This window comes from Nanorana parkeri, unplaced genomic scaffold (genome assembly GCF_000935625.1).
Source record: "Nanorana parkeri isolate BGI_ZX_2015 unplaced genomic scaffold, ASM93562v1 scaffold270, whole genome shotgun sequence".
Classification (NCBI taxonomy): domain Eukaryota; kingdom Metazoa; phylum Chordata; class Amphibia; order Anura; family Dicroglossidae; genus Nanorana; species Nanorana parkeri.
In genome coordinates, this window is record NW_017306538.1 from 4,601 (window position 1) to 20,854 (window position 16,254).

The following is a 16,254-nucleotide window of genomic DNA, read 5'->3' on the forward strand; positions in this document are numbered from 1 at the left end:
AATGGTTTGGTTTTTGTAAAAAAAAAAACAAAAAAAAACATGGTATTGTTTCTATCAATAATGTACAATTATTAGCATACGGTGCATATGTTTACATGCAGTAACGCTATCCAAATGGTGCTTAGTTTAAAACTGGAATGTTCAATACAAATATATGACCTCAATCTCAGACAGCACAGGCTGAGGCTGACACTTCTCTTCCCTGCAATTTATTGCTCATTTTAATTTAAAGCAGATCAGAGAAGTTGATGAAAGTAGGCGAAATCCATGATGGATATATTAAATGTTTTGACAAATTCTGAGCTTCACTTGTGACATTTACATATTTTTTTACTATACATAAAGATAATAAAGAGTAGTGGTAAAAGGCAGAAGAGATGCATACAACATACCACCAGGTTTAGTACTTACCATGCCATTTGCCTTTATACACTGTCCCAAATGATCCTGATCCTATTCTTGAAGATAGCATCACCTCGCTGGCCTCGATCTCCCAATAGTAGCTGGAATCTCTCTGTCCCCGGGAGCGCTGCAAAATAAATAATTACTAACAAAAAAAAGAAGAGCAATTGGATAAGGGTACCCATGTCTGAAGGCCCCTAGTTCCAAGACCTTAAGGGCTTTTGGTGATTGTCTTGTTCGCTTCAAGCAAGTTTTGCATTCCCATATAAGTCTATAGGAATGCAAAACCTGCTTGAAGCAGGTCAAATGCAGGCCCGTAAGAAGGGCAACTAAAGGTAAAATGCACCTGAATGTAAATTATGAATGGTTTCAAAAGTGTCTCAAACTGACGTCAAACATGTGATTGACAAAAGCCCAAAGCCTGTCGACACAGGCCCTAACTTGCACTGCGAAGGGTTCATGTCAACAGCTATATTGTTGTACAATATGTAAAACTCAAAAGCAGAACTGAATCACAAAAAAAGTTCTGCTCTTTGTAAGCTGCCCCATCAGAATTCTGTGAGGCACAAATTGCAGTTCTCAGTCTTGGGACTAACTGTGCAAGCAATGCATAATTTTACAAGTATAGCCATTAGCAGAGAATAATTGGACAGGAATAGTGATTTCAGTGCCTCTGTTGAACTTTGAAGATTAATTTCTCCACAATGCTTATGGCAAGTGCCTATTTTAAAGTGCTCTCACTGCTTGTTCAGAATATGTAAATATGTTAATGTGCATATTCTAGACATGGGTTCTATTTAATGTATAAGCAAACAAAGGTCGCCTCCCTAGTGTGGAAGTTTTTATTGATCAAAATAAACAGTGAGGATTGTACTCACAAAACATCCAATAGTAGATTGTTTATTCTGATCAATTAAAACTTCTACAAATCGGGAGGCGCCCTTTGTTTGCTTGTTTTCTTCCAGATGTCCAGTTCCCCTGACTATCAAGGTGCTGCCATCTTGTGGGAGTCAGTTGCGCTTATACCCTTCCTGGGTTTTATTGAGAGCCCAGTTCTTTAGTGCTAGTTCTCCACTGTACAGTGGTGTAGCCTCCGATTAGTCTACTCCCATCTCTACACCACTTCTACTCACTCCTTTCATATATTCAAAACATTTGGGTATAAACATTTCTGTGTTTCAAATGCAGCATGGCACTTACAATCTTGTTTTTCTCCTGGCTGCTGGAAACTGCGGACTTCTCTCTGTGAGTTGGAGCTGGGGTTTTGGACTGAGACCACCCAGTGGGACTCAAATTATTAGGACTCCCTGACAACAAGAAGGGTGAAATTTAGAGCACAGTCCCAAATCTAACACGAGAGTTAATGTGGTTTTGTAGCAATAATGCATATATTTACCTGATTCACTGTGAATTCTTACAGCATCCTGGAACATAAACCATAGGGTGTCAGTGACGATGCTATGAATGAAACAATGCTAAAGACAAACTGAATGGCTTATATTGATATAAAAACATATAAACACATACTTTAAACATGTCCTCAAATGTAGGAATATCTGTATTGAGCTTTCTTCTTGTTTAAAGATTTTTCAGCAGCTGTAAAGTTATTTAAAAAAAAGTAAACCTGTCACAAGATAAACATGCAGGCTGCCTTTGCATTTTCAGTAGAGGGCCAGCAGTAGCAGCCGCCATATCTTTTGTATAACAGATTTACTTTAGGGGATTGCTTAATAAAGCAAGCAAAGGTAATGCTCGCTCCATAAAGCTGTGTTTCCTAAAAAAAAAAAGCCTGGTTGGCATTTTTTTTTTGAAGAGCAACTACCTAGTTTTGAAACAACTTTATTTTTACATTTATACTATTTTACATGGTTTTCCATTTTTTACTACGTATTATTATAGATTTATTTTACATGCATTACCGGAGACCTCTAGGATTCTGGTATCACAGAGCCTTACGAATATTCTACAAAGAAAGCTGAGAGACTGCTTTCAGTTTGCCCATCTCTAATTGAAACCCTGTACAAATTGTGCGTATGCATGTGTAGCCTAAGCTCCAGCTGTAAAACATTGAAAAAAGACTAAGAAAACAATCAAGATTAACCTGTAAACATTAAAAAGGAGCCTAAAACCTGACCTGCTCTTTAAAAGTAACAGATATGAATCATTCATATCCAATATTTCATAAATGCCTGATAAACATTTCCCAAAATCATATTTTATTAGTCCTGAGCATAATATGTATAGATATAAAAACTATAAAGCCTCTTTGAAAAGGGTCTCATTGTCCATGAACAGATTTCACTTGCCGCTTCCTTCTGCATGTGGTCACATTTCTATATTACAGATAAAACTCTTCTCTACTGCTATTCTGTTTCTACTGTCCTAGGTGCTTGTCATTTATGTTAGGTGACTGTTGGCACCAAACACAACACAAAGTGCTCTTTTCTAACAGTTGTGCATGATGCAGTTGACAAAGGAGGACTTGCACTTGTTTTAAGGGGCAGCTTGGAAGCAAGAGTAAACTATTGTGGAGAAACCCTTTGAACTTACCGGAGTCTGGTTGTGTGCCGCAAGACACCAGTTTACAAGCAGGCGCAATTTTTAAATTGCATTTCAACATCTCAAATTTATAAAGAACTTAAAGCTGAACTCCAGGATCCCGCCCACTCTGAACCCTTTGTTCCATTTCCCAATGCACATAAAACCACTTAAAATGTTCCAATAAATGCCTTCCTTTTTCATGTATTGCTGTTTTTATGTCTAGTGACGTCATCATCTAGTTCTGTAAAGTACTCCATATTTCCTTGGGAATGCACCAACTTGGAGGGCGTGCATGTGGGAGGTACTCAGGAGGGCTCTGAGGAACACTGCTGTGCAAACCAGAGTTGCTATTAACATAGCTGCTAATCAATGGTGGAGGGTGGGTCATGGCCATGTGCTGTGAAGATTGTACTTGCCCACAGAAGCAAACCACCGCTATTCTTCCGAGAACTACACAGAGGAGTAAAGCGATTGGGAACCATTTCTCAATAGGGAGAAAACAGTGGTGCCCAGTTGCACAAACCAGAAAATACAAACAAGTAGGGGTCATGTTTGTGGGAGAAGAACAAGTGTAAAAATAGAACTTAAAACTAAATGGGCAGCATTAGGTGAGGCGATAGAAAATTGTTCAGCGCTCTCAAATGGATGTTGCGTGAGTTTAATTGTTAAAAATGGTCTTACTGGAGTGCGGCTCTGAAAGAACAGGCGGAGAGTTCCTGCATGAAAAACTAACTACTTTTTCGGGATTGTTTTTTTTTAAGCTAGTCCATTGTAAACTTACAACTCCTCAACCGATCCCGAAAAAGTAGTTGCGCTCTCTTTTTTTCCATTTTTATTGTAGCATTAGGTGCGGAAGTACCTTGATAACATTGTATTCCTCCTAGATGGAGTTCAGCTTTAAATTATATCCAGTCAGTGAGTATCAACTTAACAAATTGGTTTCTGATGTCTATTCAAGTGATTATCATTCAGATTAATTTTATTATGGGAAAAACCACAAGATGCAAAAAACAAGGACATTTCATTTCCCTGGACCTTTCACAGAATGTCATAAGCATTCCACAACCATTTCCAAATTACTCCAGTTACATTAAAAATGAAAATGCTAAATATTTCACTACTCAAGCATTAAAAGGTTTTTGGAACACGTTACTATTCACACAGGTTCAAGCGACACATGCATGCATTAAAAGCTCCACTGAAACTTTCCAACACATTTTATATAGTATTGTTGTGTGTATCGCCTTATGGCTGTACAGGCTGGACAAGTGAAATTATTTCATTTTGCTTACTAGAGAGATCTGCAAACACAGCTCGGAAAATCTCTAATGGCTCTATGCGGACCTTACATTCTATGGACATAACTGGACAGTTCAAGAACATGTTCAGGCAAAAAGGATAAAGTTCTCAGCTATCAGAGTGGGACTGGAATCGTATTACTTCAGCACAGGACCCAGGGCCCTCCCTACCACTTGTCTTGAATCAAATTGAAGACCTTTGACCAGCCAGGCAGAACTGATGTGCTCAGCTTTTGTTTACAGGGCTATCCCCAAGCTGGGTGGTAGGCATCACAGACTTCTGTGGGCTGCCTATACATCAACTGATGCATGGATCAAAGGACACCCAATAGAGGTCTACTGTATGTAGATGCCTACTACTTGCATAGTACCTCATCCAGCCAGTTTGGAAAAACCTTGAAGTAAGCTGAACCATTTTAAATCAGTTCAGTTCCGCTTCAAGCATAATAATGTTTCACAAAAATCAAATTGGGAAAGATAAAGTCAGAAAGATGAACGTGGACTTTAAAATGTAGTTGAAATCTCAAAACAATAAGGAAACAACAAAAGTCAAGACTCAGACCGTGGAATTCAACCAAATCACAATTCCATGCTGCAAATACAATACAGTAACAGTTTTTAGAAGTTCACAATTCAAAGCTTATAAAAATATCACAGAAGTTAAAAAACGTTCATGAAGTACTGGTGTGTATACCAATGTGAAATTGAGGTAAGCCAGCCATACTTGTACAATCTGATTGTACAATCTCCTTTACATTTACCAGAACCATGTAATGTGGAGGGCCTGTTAATCTATTCGGTCTATTCAAGCAGGCCCTTGCACTACTTAGATATCAGTAGATCTAAAGAAATTTTAGTCAAGATTATAATGCATAGTCAGCTTATGAAGGATTGGGTTTGCAAGTAGCAGGGTTCAATATTGAAATTTACAGAATGTACCTAATGTAAGCAAGTACACTCATTAGTAGTGCACCAGTACCCAGACTATGGACATTAATGCGGACCTTTCCCCATATCTTCAAAATAACAACAAACGCACCTTTAGAAATGTTTAGTAATGACAATCTACAGACACATACTTCAAGATAACTGCAGCCTCTGAATTCTTTGCATTCCTTATTTCTCTTTTCTTCCCCAGTCTTCTGACAGTGGCCATGTTTACTAAGTGCAGATTACTAGCTCTCCTATTACTTCCTGATTTCTGGCACATGTGACTAGGACATGCGACCATGCACATCATCTCAGGAGAGGAAAATGCTTTTCCCTGAGATCTGCTGAGATTGCAGATGAGATTTACCAGCAATGCTCTGCTGATAACAAGGCAACCTCAGTGCACATTGCTTTGGCAAACTGAAGCCGTTTTGCCCTTTCAAAGCAGGAAGTGAATGCTCTGCATGTGTAAGTATTTTAAAGTCGCAGCATTTTACACATGACATGTCTATGTTACTATTACTCATCATACATAGAGGGATGCACTGGTAGAATTTGATTTTAAAGTGTAGCGGTCTGCTTTAAACAATTGACATATTATTAACAAACAGTTAAGGGCCCATTTACTTATTAGCAGTCCATTAACACACACAATAATGAACACTCCATAAAGACAGCCCTTGAAATAAATAGGTTGGCAACGCACCCCAACATGCTAAAAATTATACCTAGACTCGTTTTTTTTTTAACACAACGTACCTCCATGCACTACCATATATTGCACTGCTGCCTCCTGGGAACTTAAAATGCCATCAGAATTAACTCCTGCAATGGGCTGGGTGAATTCGCAAGGTATTTCTGGTGCCCAACTCTCCCTGGAAATTTTGTTTTGGTCGCAGGGGGCTGGCAGGGAAGCTGACTTTCCATTTTTCATGAAAGGTCCACTTAATGTCCATAGTCTGGGCACATGTGAACTTGGTGGCCATGTGGTGAAACAGCTAGTAGGTATCAATGTGGCTCACCACTGTGTGTACAGACCACTAAAGGCATTACTGTAACCTGGACCCATGATTTATAAGCTTGCACTTCACTACAAAATCCCAGATTGGAACTATCAACCTCCTCCATTGCTGATCAGAGAGGCTCTGTGTCATACCAATTAAAAAAACAAAAACAAAAAAAAACAAAAAAAAAAACAAAAAAAAAACAGTGTGACCTAGGAGCTCTCTTAGAGGTCAGTACTTCCAAAAAAATTCTAGAAAATAAAAAGGTGGTTAGTAGGCTGCATGAAAATATGCTGCTGTAAGATTCACACCAAGCAAGACGATCACATCATCACAATGGCCTCAGGAACTGCAAATCAGGCACAACACGACAGAAGACCCATTCAACAGATCACTACAAGAAAGCTAGCCCAGAAATACGTACTCTGCCCCACAAACAAAAACGTCTGCCCCGGGACTTGGGAGAAGTATTGAGCCAGTTATTCTAGTTATAATAATGAGATACAAGGAGAATAAAAGAAAAGATAAATGTATCTAGATAAGAAGAAACAAGGTTAAAAGGATAAGGACGATATATTTTTCTATTGCCATATTAGCATGAGCCTTTAAAATGTCAGTCATTGCTGTGGCCTATTAAAGGCATCTTCCAGTAAAGTCCTTTTCATCAACCGCCTAAGAGGCGCATTGAGGATCCAAAGTCTAGGCAAAACATCCTAGGAGCCAGGTAACCCAACAATTTAACACTAAGGCTTTACGAGTTTAAGAGTTTTAGATTGTCCAATAAAAACACATACCCAGGCCCCTAGAGAGTGCTTGCTGAAACCCTTTGTTGCTAGAAAAAAAACAACTTTAAGCTCTTCCTGTAAAGAAAAGGCTTAAGACTTGCCAGTCCTGCCACCTGAGCCAGTGATCTTCACTTTTAACAAGTGCTTTTGGTAGTGTCAAATGTCTGGTCCCCCGTGAGTGCAGTGGTTTAATCTGCCAGGCCCTACCTCACTACAGGAGACAATAGTAAAGCAAGGGCTGGCAGATCAAACCACTGCGCTCAGATGGGGTCCAGGCATTTGGCACTCCTGAAGTGTGTCAGATGCTGGTAATTTTGCAGCCATAGTAGTTCTTCAAGAGAGCAAAGTTTAGGGGCACGACAGGTAAATATTAAGTCTTTCCTTTATATGGAGAGCTTAATCTTTTCTTTTTTTTTTCCAAACAAGTCACTTCAAAATAAAAACGTCTGTTGTTGAAACAATCGAAATAGATGGAAAATAACCTTTAAATTATTCTAGCTCAAATTAACACAATTTTCAAACATGTATTTCAGCCACATTATACTCCATTAACACTGCTTTTCTTGAAACCAAATGCAGCTCTAATTATTACCGTGAATTAAACATAAAAATTACATTTGTGGTTTTAGAGAACTAGTCACTGATTTATATAAGAAAATACAATGATGTCAATTTAAGATTAAAATTTCTACACAATTCCAAGTGAACGGTTCTCAAAGTTTATTGAGCCAGTAAGGGAGCCCGAAGGACTTAACCCTATTTTCCCCAAGCACAGTTATGGCTAACCCATTGCAGAATTTGTCTACTGCACAAATATTACAGCTTAGCAAATAAGGGCAGAAGTAATCTAGCAATACAGTAATAAAAATCTGCTGTTACCTCAATCATCCTGCTGTCCACTGGCATTGTGGTGCTGACCATGTGGACATTGGGTGTTGAAGTGGACCGCTGCCTTTGAGAGAAAGAACCCTCAGAAGATGGATTTGGTGTTGAAAAGTTGAAGGGCTGAGGGGTAGAATATCGGTGCTGGGAACTGGGGACAAACAAATTACTTTTAAATAAAATAAACTTTAGATGTTCAATAAATTATATATACATTTTTATATGTGACTAGTGTAGGTCTCATTCATCACAAAAGACATGAAAAAGGCAAATAATATGTGACAATATGAACATTACGTAGGCATACACCAATAGTATAAACACTAACCACCCTCAACCAACAATAATACATATGCGTCACACTACAGTCTGCATATTAAATATTTATTGCTTGTAAAATTCCTGTAGTCAAAATAACAGTATTCCATAAAATGATGTACCTGGTTGAGCCACGGGCTGATTCTCGCATCCGCCGCATGGTGAGGGATGGTAATGCAGGCATGCCACTGTCTGTATTACTAGGGTTTGGAAACAATCTGTCAAGACAGAAGTAGTAAATCAGAGTGACTGGATTGTTTGAATCCCCCCAAAAAACACAAGAAATACAAACAGGATAAATATAGTCCGATAAAGAGGCATTTGGGGTATTGTAATCAGGGCTGGCCAAATTCACTTAAACCTAAACAGTCAATAGACATGTTCAAGAAGGCAAAATTATTATTATTATTATTATTATACAGGATTTATATAGCGCCAACAGTTTGCGCAGCGCTTTACAATATATAAATAAATGTTAACATGGTAACTTTTAGGAGCACCTGCACCTACCTGGTTTCTAGTATTTGCTTAAGATAAACAATAAAAGATATGTAAAATGCAAAACTGAGTAATGCCAGTAGAGAAGCAGAATGCAGAAAAGACAATACAATTCAGTTTACAGCATAGCATAACCTGAATCTACGTCTAGACTAGAGGAAATGGCTCAGCTTTCAGGATGGTGGCACAAGGGCTATTTTTCAACTATTATTACAAAGTGTAAAAAAAGGCAAAAAATGAAGGATTAAACTTCCTGGGATCGGAATTTCTGTCTCTGTGCCCCCACTGGGGAGATTTTCTCTAGCCTAATTTCCCTGTGTCACCAAGGCAAAGAAAACATACATTGTACCCCTTCCCCACTCAACTAAAAATAAATGTATTTTGTGACCCTATTGGAGATTTCCCCTCAACTTCTGTCCTGACCAAAAATAAGGGTGCAAAATCAGAAGAAATGAATGGAGGGGGTCCATTGACTTGCAATTGTACCTTCCGATTCCCTTCCTTTCTGTTAGATTGCGATACGTTTTTCCTATGGGAAGGCACCAAAAATGAATGGCTGTGAATGGGGTTAGTTCACAACGGATCCTTCTCGTTACATTGCGCTGAAAAAAGTAGTGCTTGTTCCACTTTTTTGCAGCACAACGTAACGCAACGGAACAGAGCGGTGTGTACTAGCCCCATTAACACCCATTCATTTTTCATTAGCATGTTGAAAAACTTCTCGCAACGCATCAGATCCAGTGTGAATGGGCCCTAAGAGAGGAGAAATCTTACCAAGAGAGGGGCAGACAAACACCAGACAGAGGTTCTAACCCTGCTTTGCCCAACACTTAATACAAAGTTTTGGTTGAAGTTGAGCTTTAAATACTGACTATAATACATACACTTCTGGCTCAAAAATAAACTAGTTAGTTATTTTGCTCAAATAACTAAACCATTTACAAAAATAAATTGCAGAGCAACACCTGGGCTCCATCGCTGCGCTTGCCTCACTCTTACCTTCCAGAGCTATGCAATAGGACTTCCTGGAATTATTGCGCATTACATGGTTCGTTCTCTGGAACCCCACCCTCCCCCCTTTTTCTTTCACAATCCCCCTTACAGTATTGACTTCGTGTTATGACCATTTCACTGTTCTTCTCTGCATGATTAATGCTTGTAAGTCTGTTACTTTTAAAAAAGGAATTTTCTAGTGAAAAAAATACATAAATTGCAGGTACCTAGGGGTATCTTCAAAAAAGAGCCCAAGGAGCCATGAACCCTGGTGAGCTCGTGAGTGCTCCTGGTAATAGGGAAAACTGGTCCGCCAACATCCGAACCTCACCATTGGCCTTTCGCTGTGATGGATGAACTCGCTAACCAATCCTGAGGGGCAGGTGATTATGTGGTATGTTTCAGGGTTCCCAGGGATATTTACTTTTCCTTTTCAATTTTCATGTTCAAATTAGGAGCAAGCAGAAGAGATCGTACATACTGTAATGTACACAAGGGGATCAGGCAGCAGAGACAATAAAATAATCAATGTTCTTATGTACAGGACATAGGACAAGAGCCAAAACAAACTATATATCTTAACCTAAACTTTTTCATTTTCAGACTGAAGGACATTTTTTTGTAAAAGCGGTCGGGTTTCTACTGCTGTCTGTGCCCCCAAAGGGCAAGTTCATCCCTCTCTATTAGTCTAGTGTCACTGGGACAAAAAGTGATATTGACATTCTAAATTTTACAGCAGTCAGAAGAGCAGTAGAGGGGACATCATCTAATGGAGACACCCGTGGCAATGACAATGCTTTAAGAGGTTATTCCCTTACTTTTACCAGAATTCCCCTCTATTTCTGCTGTCTCCAGAACAGGAAGAAGTGAAATTTCTTCAACAGAACAGACTAAGGGGGAAAAACTCTACTCTATTCAAAACCATTTTTTGGCTTTAGATGTACTTGAATATGGTAAAATTTAACCTATGGAAAACACGGCAACGCAACCGGTCACTTTCCTTAAACACTAAAGTGCCCTGGTATTTGCATCCTATCTTCCCTTTATTAGTTATTTCCTAAATTTGCAGTAGAAAGCAGAGTTGCAAACTAGTTGCTAGGGGTAACACTGATCTTTATGTTAAAGTATCCCTGTATAATACTGCGAATGCTTCTGTTTTCGATTACTTAGATCCTATACATGAAAGCACCCCAGTCCTGACATGGCACTGGTCCTTAGTGGGAAGAGGCGGCCTGCTTTCATGGGTGGCCCTATTGAAGATCTTTGTTGATAACAATGGCTTTAGTAAAATATAAATACAGCGGATGATAACAGAAACGCTTTTAACATTTGATGAAGCTCACCACATGTGCTAGAAGTTAATGAGATAATTATTTACACTCTATGTACACTCAGTGCTGGCGTGGTAACACAGCCCTTCGCATGACCAAAACTCCTTTTGCGAACTTTCTATTCCAGGATGATGAAAGGCTGTGGTAATTACTTGGAAGGAGGCCGTGTTTATGCCCTTTGCTCATCCCACTGTCATTTCATTTACAATAATAACTTTGTTTAAAAATAGAATAAACCAGTTCATCCAGATGTTTCACCAAGTGCTGAGATCTCTACTCAATTAGGAGAGCCAGTTTTTAAGCTGGACGGTGTTTCTGCAATAACATACGTCAAGCAACCTGTCAAGCTGTAGAGCATTCTGGGAGGCAGTCTTGCCTGTAACGGGCACTTACAGTAGCTGCCGGACATTGCTCCAGTCCACACACATGGTCGGCACCTTGGTGCTGCAGTGTTCATGGAACTTGTACATGCACGTCTGACAACGGAAACCGTTCAGAAGGAATTTCTGACAGATGTCACAAAAAGCCAGCTTCAGGAAAGTCTTTCGTACCTGTCGTAAAGAAGTTCGGGTGATTAATAGTCAATAAAAAAAATCCAATAACCTTTAACAGAAATGACACTGATTTAACAGACCCTCTACTGTAAGCTTGTATGGGTGGTGTCCTCTTTTCTACTGCTGTTATTGCTCAACAGTGGTATCTATCGTACTTGTAATTGGGACATTTTATGTGTTGTATTAACAGTATCACTCTACACTCTAACATTATACACAGTCACATGATGATGGAGCTACACAAGCAGGAACATACATTCAGGTATGGGGGAGCACATGATCTCCCCAGATGCAGTGCTTGGGTCAGGACTTGAACACAGTCACGTGTGTAGAAGAAAGGGAAGGATCAGCAGGATGGAGGTTGTTCTTTTAAAAGAACTGGCTTTCCATCTGTTTCAAGCAAAGCAAACCCTTATGGGTTTGTTCCCATTTATAAGTAGCCAAATGATCACTTTATGTAATGTGATTAAAAATGCCTTTTAAATTAGCACAGCAGTGGATTTCATATACAAAGTCAACAAAATAGTGCCAATAGCCTTCTGCATTTAGCTAACATTTGATTCACCAGGACTAATATTTGCAATACTTATGCGTCATGAGCATTGCTTACAACGTAGGGGCTAATTACCAAATGATAATGATGACAGGAGGGAAGCACACAGCACGTGGGTAAATATATGCTGATGCTCAACCATTGGTTCATTTCTTTACAGAAATGGTCCGTGCATTTCATCTGACATCTGCCAATTTGGAAAGCGGGACTAGTGTGCAACTCTGTCAAAATGGGTGCTCACATACATTCTTGGATATGTGTAGATTATATATATTCATACATATAGCTACATGTTTTTTGTAATGCAATCGGGAGCGCCCAAATATTTCTATTATTTTCCATCTTTTTTTTTTTTTATGTAACTACTTTAAACTAACCTGTCATTTAAAGTATATCTAATCTCCAACATAAAAATGTAATATATTTTAGTAGTGATTGCAAAAGTTTTTATTTTGTAGACAAACAACATGTTCAGTAAGTACAAAACATGTCTGTTGATTTTGCTGGAAATGTAATATCCTGATCACTTCCTGTGAACTTAAAAGTAAGCATGAAGGACCTCACCTCATCTGTATTGTGTAAAGTACCAGTTCAATCAATCCACCATGTAATGGAGATGAACAAAGGCAGGCATGATTGAAGTCTAGCCTGTGTAACAACTATGGTTCCCCCCATATATACAATAGGGAGAATAGGGACAGAAAGTGTTAATAGTAGGTGAAATTAAAAAGGGGGGGGGAGCACGATAAAGGAAACAAACGCAGCCACTATATCTAAGGAATCGTTAGCAGCAATATTCAATTTTTGTGTTAGGGTTTAGATATGCTTTAACCATCTGCGGACCGGCCACTGTATATATACGGCCAGTCCACAGCCCCATTGCTCCGAGAGGATGTAGTCTTACACCCCCTTATGCGCACCTGTGTGCGCGGCAGCTGCTCCTGCTGTCAGTAGAGAGCAGCGGCTTTAGACACAGAGGGAAATGTATCAAAACTGGAGCAGACAAAGTCTGGAGCAGCTGTGTATGGCAACCAATCAGCTTCTCTCTTTCATTTTCAAATCTTAACTGAATAAATAAGCTTATTGGTTGCCCTGGGCAACTGCTCCAGATTTTGATAAATTCCATCCAGAGTAGACCAGACTGGCTTTGTGTCCTGTGATCGCTGTGATTGGTTATACTGTAATCCATGATTTAAAAAATGGAAGGACTAATTACCGTACTTAAGATAATGTAGGAAGTGTGCACAGGAAGCTCTGCATTTCTGACAAGATCAACAAGTATTTTTTTTGCACTTAAACAGATATAACAAAACATTTTGAGTGGTATATTTACCAGACCAAACAAGAGCAAGATAAGATAATTGTTGGGTTCACATACATTAGAATATGTATGTAAAGCCAAAATCCTTTTTTTTAATTCTTAGATGGGATAAGTATTGGCTAAAACTCCTTCCAGTATATTTTTTGCTGTGTCCCATGGGGGAATTTCTCTTTACTTACTTCCCTTTAGACACAAAAGAAAGTTAGAGGGATTCTCCTAGGAGTGATGTTGCTGGACAAGGGGATCCAGTTGCAAGATTTCTCCTCTTCTCTTGTTCTGGTCACATAAGTACAAAAGTTTGGACTTCCTATCAATTTCTATATCTGCAACAATGGTCACCGGGACAAACAGAGGTGTGAATGTACCAAGAGTATCTGTTACTTTACCTATTTAGAGTGAAATGACCCTCCTCTTCTGCAATAAAAAGCCTACCTGTTCGCATTTTTTAAATGTTTCCAGTTAACTTATGGTTTAAGAGGTGTCAGGGTATTTCTATATAAAATTACAAAAACTGATGAACTATGACTTGTACAGAAACTAAATCAAACTTTTCTGTGCAACAGGCCAAAAGTTTGTGCTGGACAGGTGAATCAAAGCAGAGGGGATAGCCCCTTTGAAGATTTTTTTCTCACTCCCTTGCTGCGTTTCTGAGACACAAGTAGGAGAAACGTCTTCCCAAGGGCACTTACTACAATAAGTAAAACTAACCAGAGTTTTAATCATCCCCTACTTTTAGGTTGGACCCCCTTTTTGTTTATCTAACACAGGCTCACTTGATCTACGCTATGGTACTAAAGAAAGTAACTGGTGATGCTGCTGTCTAGTAAGGGTTTATAATGGTTAAAATTCAGTTATAACAGGTTCAAAAGCGATTGACATAATGAGAAATACATGAGTTTTGCCTCACAAATTTGCAAGCAACTTACAAAATTATGGGTAGTAAGCGGGACATGATCCAAGAAATCCACTTGAAGCTCCGCTCCAATTAATGACATGGCGTCCGTAGCCCAGTCCAGCCGATGCTTCTTGCTGGAACATAAAATCATATTAAAGTGTTATTTTCTAGACAACTGTTTAGGATATAAAGTAGCCAGAAGCTTTATTTTCCATGTTAACAAACTGCCCCCCAAAGAATAAATGGATGTAGATCTACCCTTTCCTAATGCCTAGAGCCAAAAAATCAGAAACTAAAAAAACTAGAGTAATCTTTGTTTTCCGGGTGACTCCTTAAATGCAGTATATAATTTTAGTGTGATCAAGTGAGGCAGTATTTTTGACACCGATATACTTTACATACCAAAACATCCCCACCATCCACCCAACACAGAACCCCTAGATGGGTCACATTTATTGTAACTTAACTGTGTAATCAAATTACTGGGGTAAGTTTTGATGTAGTATTGTAGATGAAGGTCTGCTTTGGTGGAGGTTGAGGATCTGGTTGTGCAGTCCTCCCGGGGATGCATGGATCACTACACTAAGGCCCCATTCACACCAGATGCAGTGGCATCCATTTTTCAACATATGCTAACGAAAGGACATCTGAAATTGAATGGGTGTGAATAGGAGCATTTCCCCCCCGGTGGGTTGTGTTGACCCACACATCAATAACGGCAGAACCAATACCATAGTGTCAAAGTCAAGTTACCTCCTCTAATCTGGGCCCCCTCTCTAGCCAATACCAAGCGCCCCCATCCTTCCATACTTTTGGCCGAACGCTCCTTCCCCTCCGCTGGTGTACTACCTGTACTCCGTACACGGCAGCACACCCTGCCCTCGAACTTTTTCTCAAAAACGGCGAGTACTCATTAACCAGCTTGGTCACCTGCCACACTGACCAAGGAGGAGCCCTTCTTGCTAAGAAAATAAAGAGTGCAAGGTGTGCTACTGTATACGGAGTATGAGTAGTATGAGTAGTACCCCGAGGGGCACACTGGAGGGGATAATTCCATTTTCCCAAAATGGAATTTTATATACTTTGGTATATAAACAATGGCCAAATATATGCTTTTCAACCGTGTATTTAGCAGAGTGCCTGAATTTGAGTTTTAATGATCTCCAAGTCAAGAGAATAAACTGGGGATGCATCGTTACAGATATTCGCCCAATACTAGGCGCCGATACTGGTGCTTTACATTTATCAACTAAAGCCGGCACTGTGGTTCATGGGAAGGTCCCCAGCAAGGCAGCTTTCCTGTAAACCCCAGCGCCAGCCACAAATCTCCTCCTCGCAGGCAGTGTAGTTGCAGGCAGGAGACCAACCGGGACCCCCTGGAAGACCCCACACGGCCCTCCTGAGACACCCTGCACACTAAAAGAAAAAAAGAAAAAGTATCAGTAATTGGTATTCGCGAGTACTTGAGGAAAAGTATTGGTACTTGTACTCTGTCTGGAAAAAATGGTATCGGTGCATCACTACAATAAACAGAGAATGACAAAAAAGAGCCAAAAAAGATAAGCACCTGCTCGAAGACCATTAAAATGCAGGTGATCTGTGATTTTGTTGGCTTCTAGCTAACAGCAAGAGTGAGCTAACCATCTTTCTGTAATTGCTTTAATATCCCCCTCCACAGTTCCTTGTACAATGTCCCGCTCACAGAAAAAACATTTCAGTTTTGCATAGTTCACAGCAGGGCAAGTTGAATCATTTACTGCCTTCATATCTTCAAGGACTACAGTGGCAATATCTCTAGTGGAGCTCCCAGATTTTAACCACCACCACTAGTCAAGAAAGAATTCTCGTTCTCATGCTGAAATCTCCCAGGAAAATCTGGCCAACCCGCTTTCCCATACTCAAAACAAAATAATGAGTTAGAAGTAAGCACTGATGGAGGAAGATTTATT

The 16,254-nt window shown here is 39.6% G+C and overlaps 1 protein-coding gene across 1 annotated transcript in view; it reads right to left on the bottom strand.

Annotated features, from left to right (window-relative positions):
* Positions 1-411: 411 nt before the first annotated feature.
* LOC108787573 (RAF proto-oncogene serine/threonine-protein kinase-like) overlaps positions 412-16,254 on the bottom strand; it is a gene marked incomplete at its 3' end in the record, with an annotated part of 88,954 nt that continues 73,111 nt past the window's right edge. The window contains exons 4-11 of the mRNA XM_018557166.1: positions 14,337-14,439; positions 11,376-11,533; positions 8,283-8,378; positions 7,840-7,993; positions 6,600-6,659; positions 1,799-1,826; positions 1,603-1,709; positions 412-529 (exon numbers count right to left, since the gene is read on the bottom strand). Coding sequence (XP_018412668.1) covers positions 412-529; positions 1,603-1,709; positions 1,799-1,826; positions 6,600-6,659; positions 7,840-7,993; positions 8,283-8,378; positions 11,376-11,533; positions 14,337-14,439 — 824 coding nt within the window. The remainder of the gene's footprint in view (positions 530-1,602; positions 1,710-1,798; positions 1,827-6,599; positions 6,660-7,839; positions 7,994-8,282; positions 8,379-11,375; positions 11,534-14,336; positions 14,440-16,254) is intronic.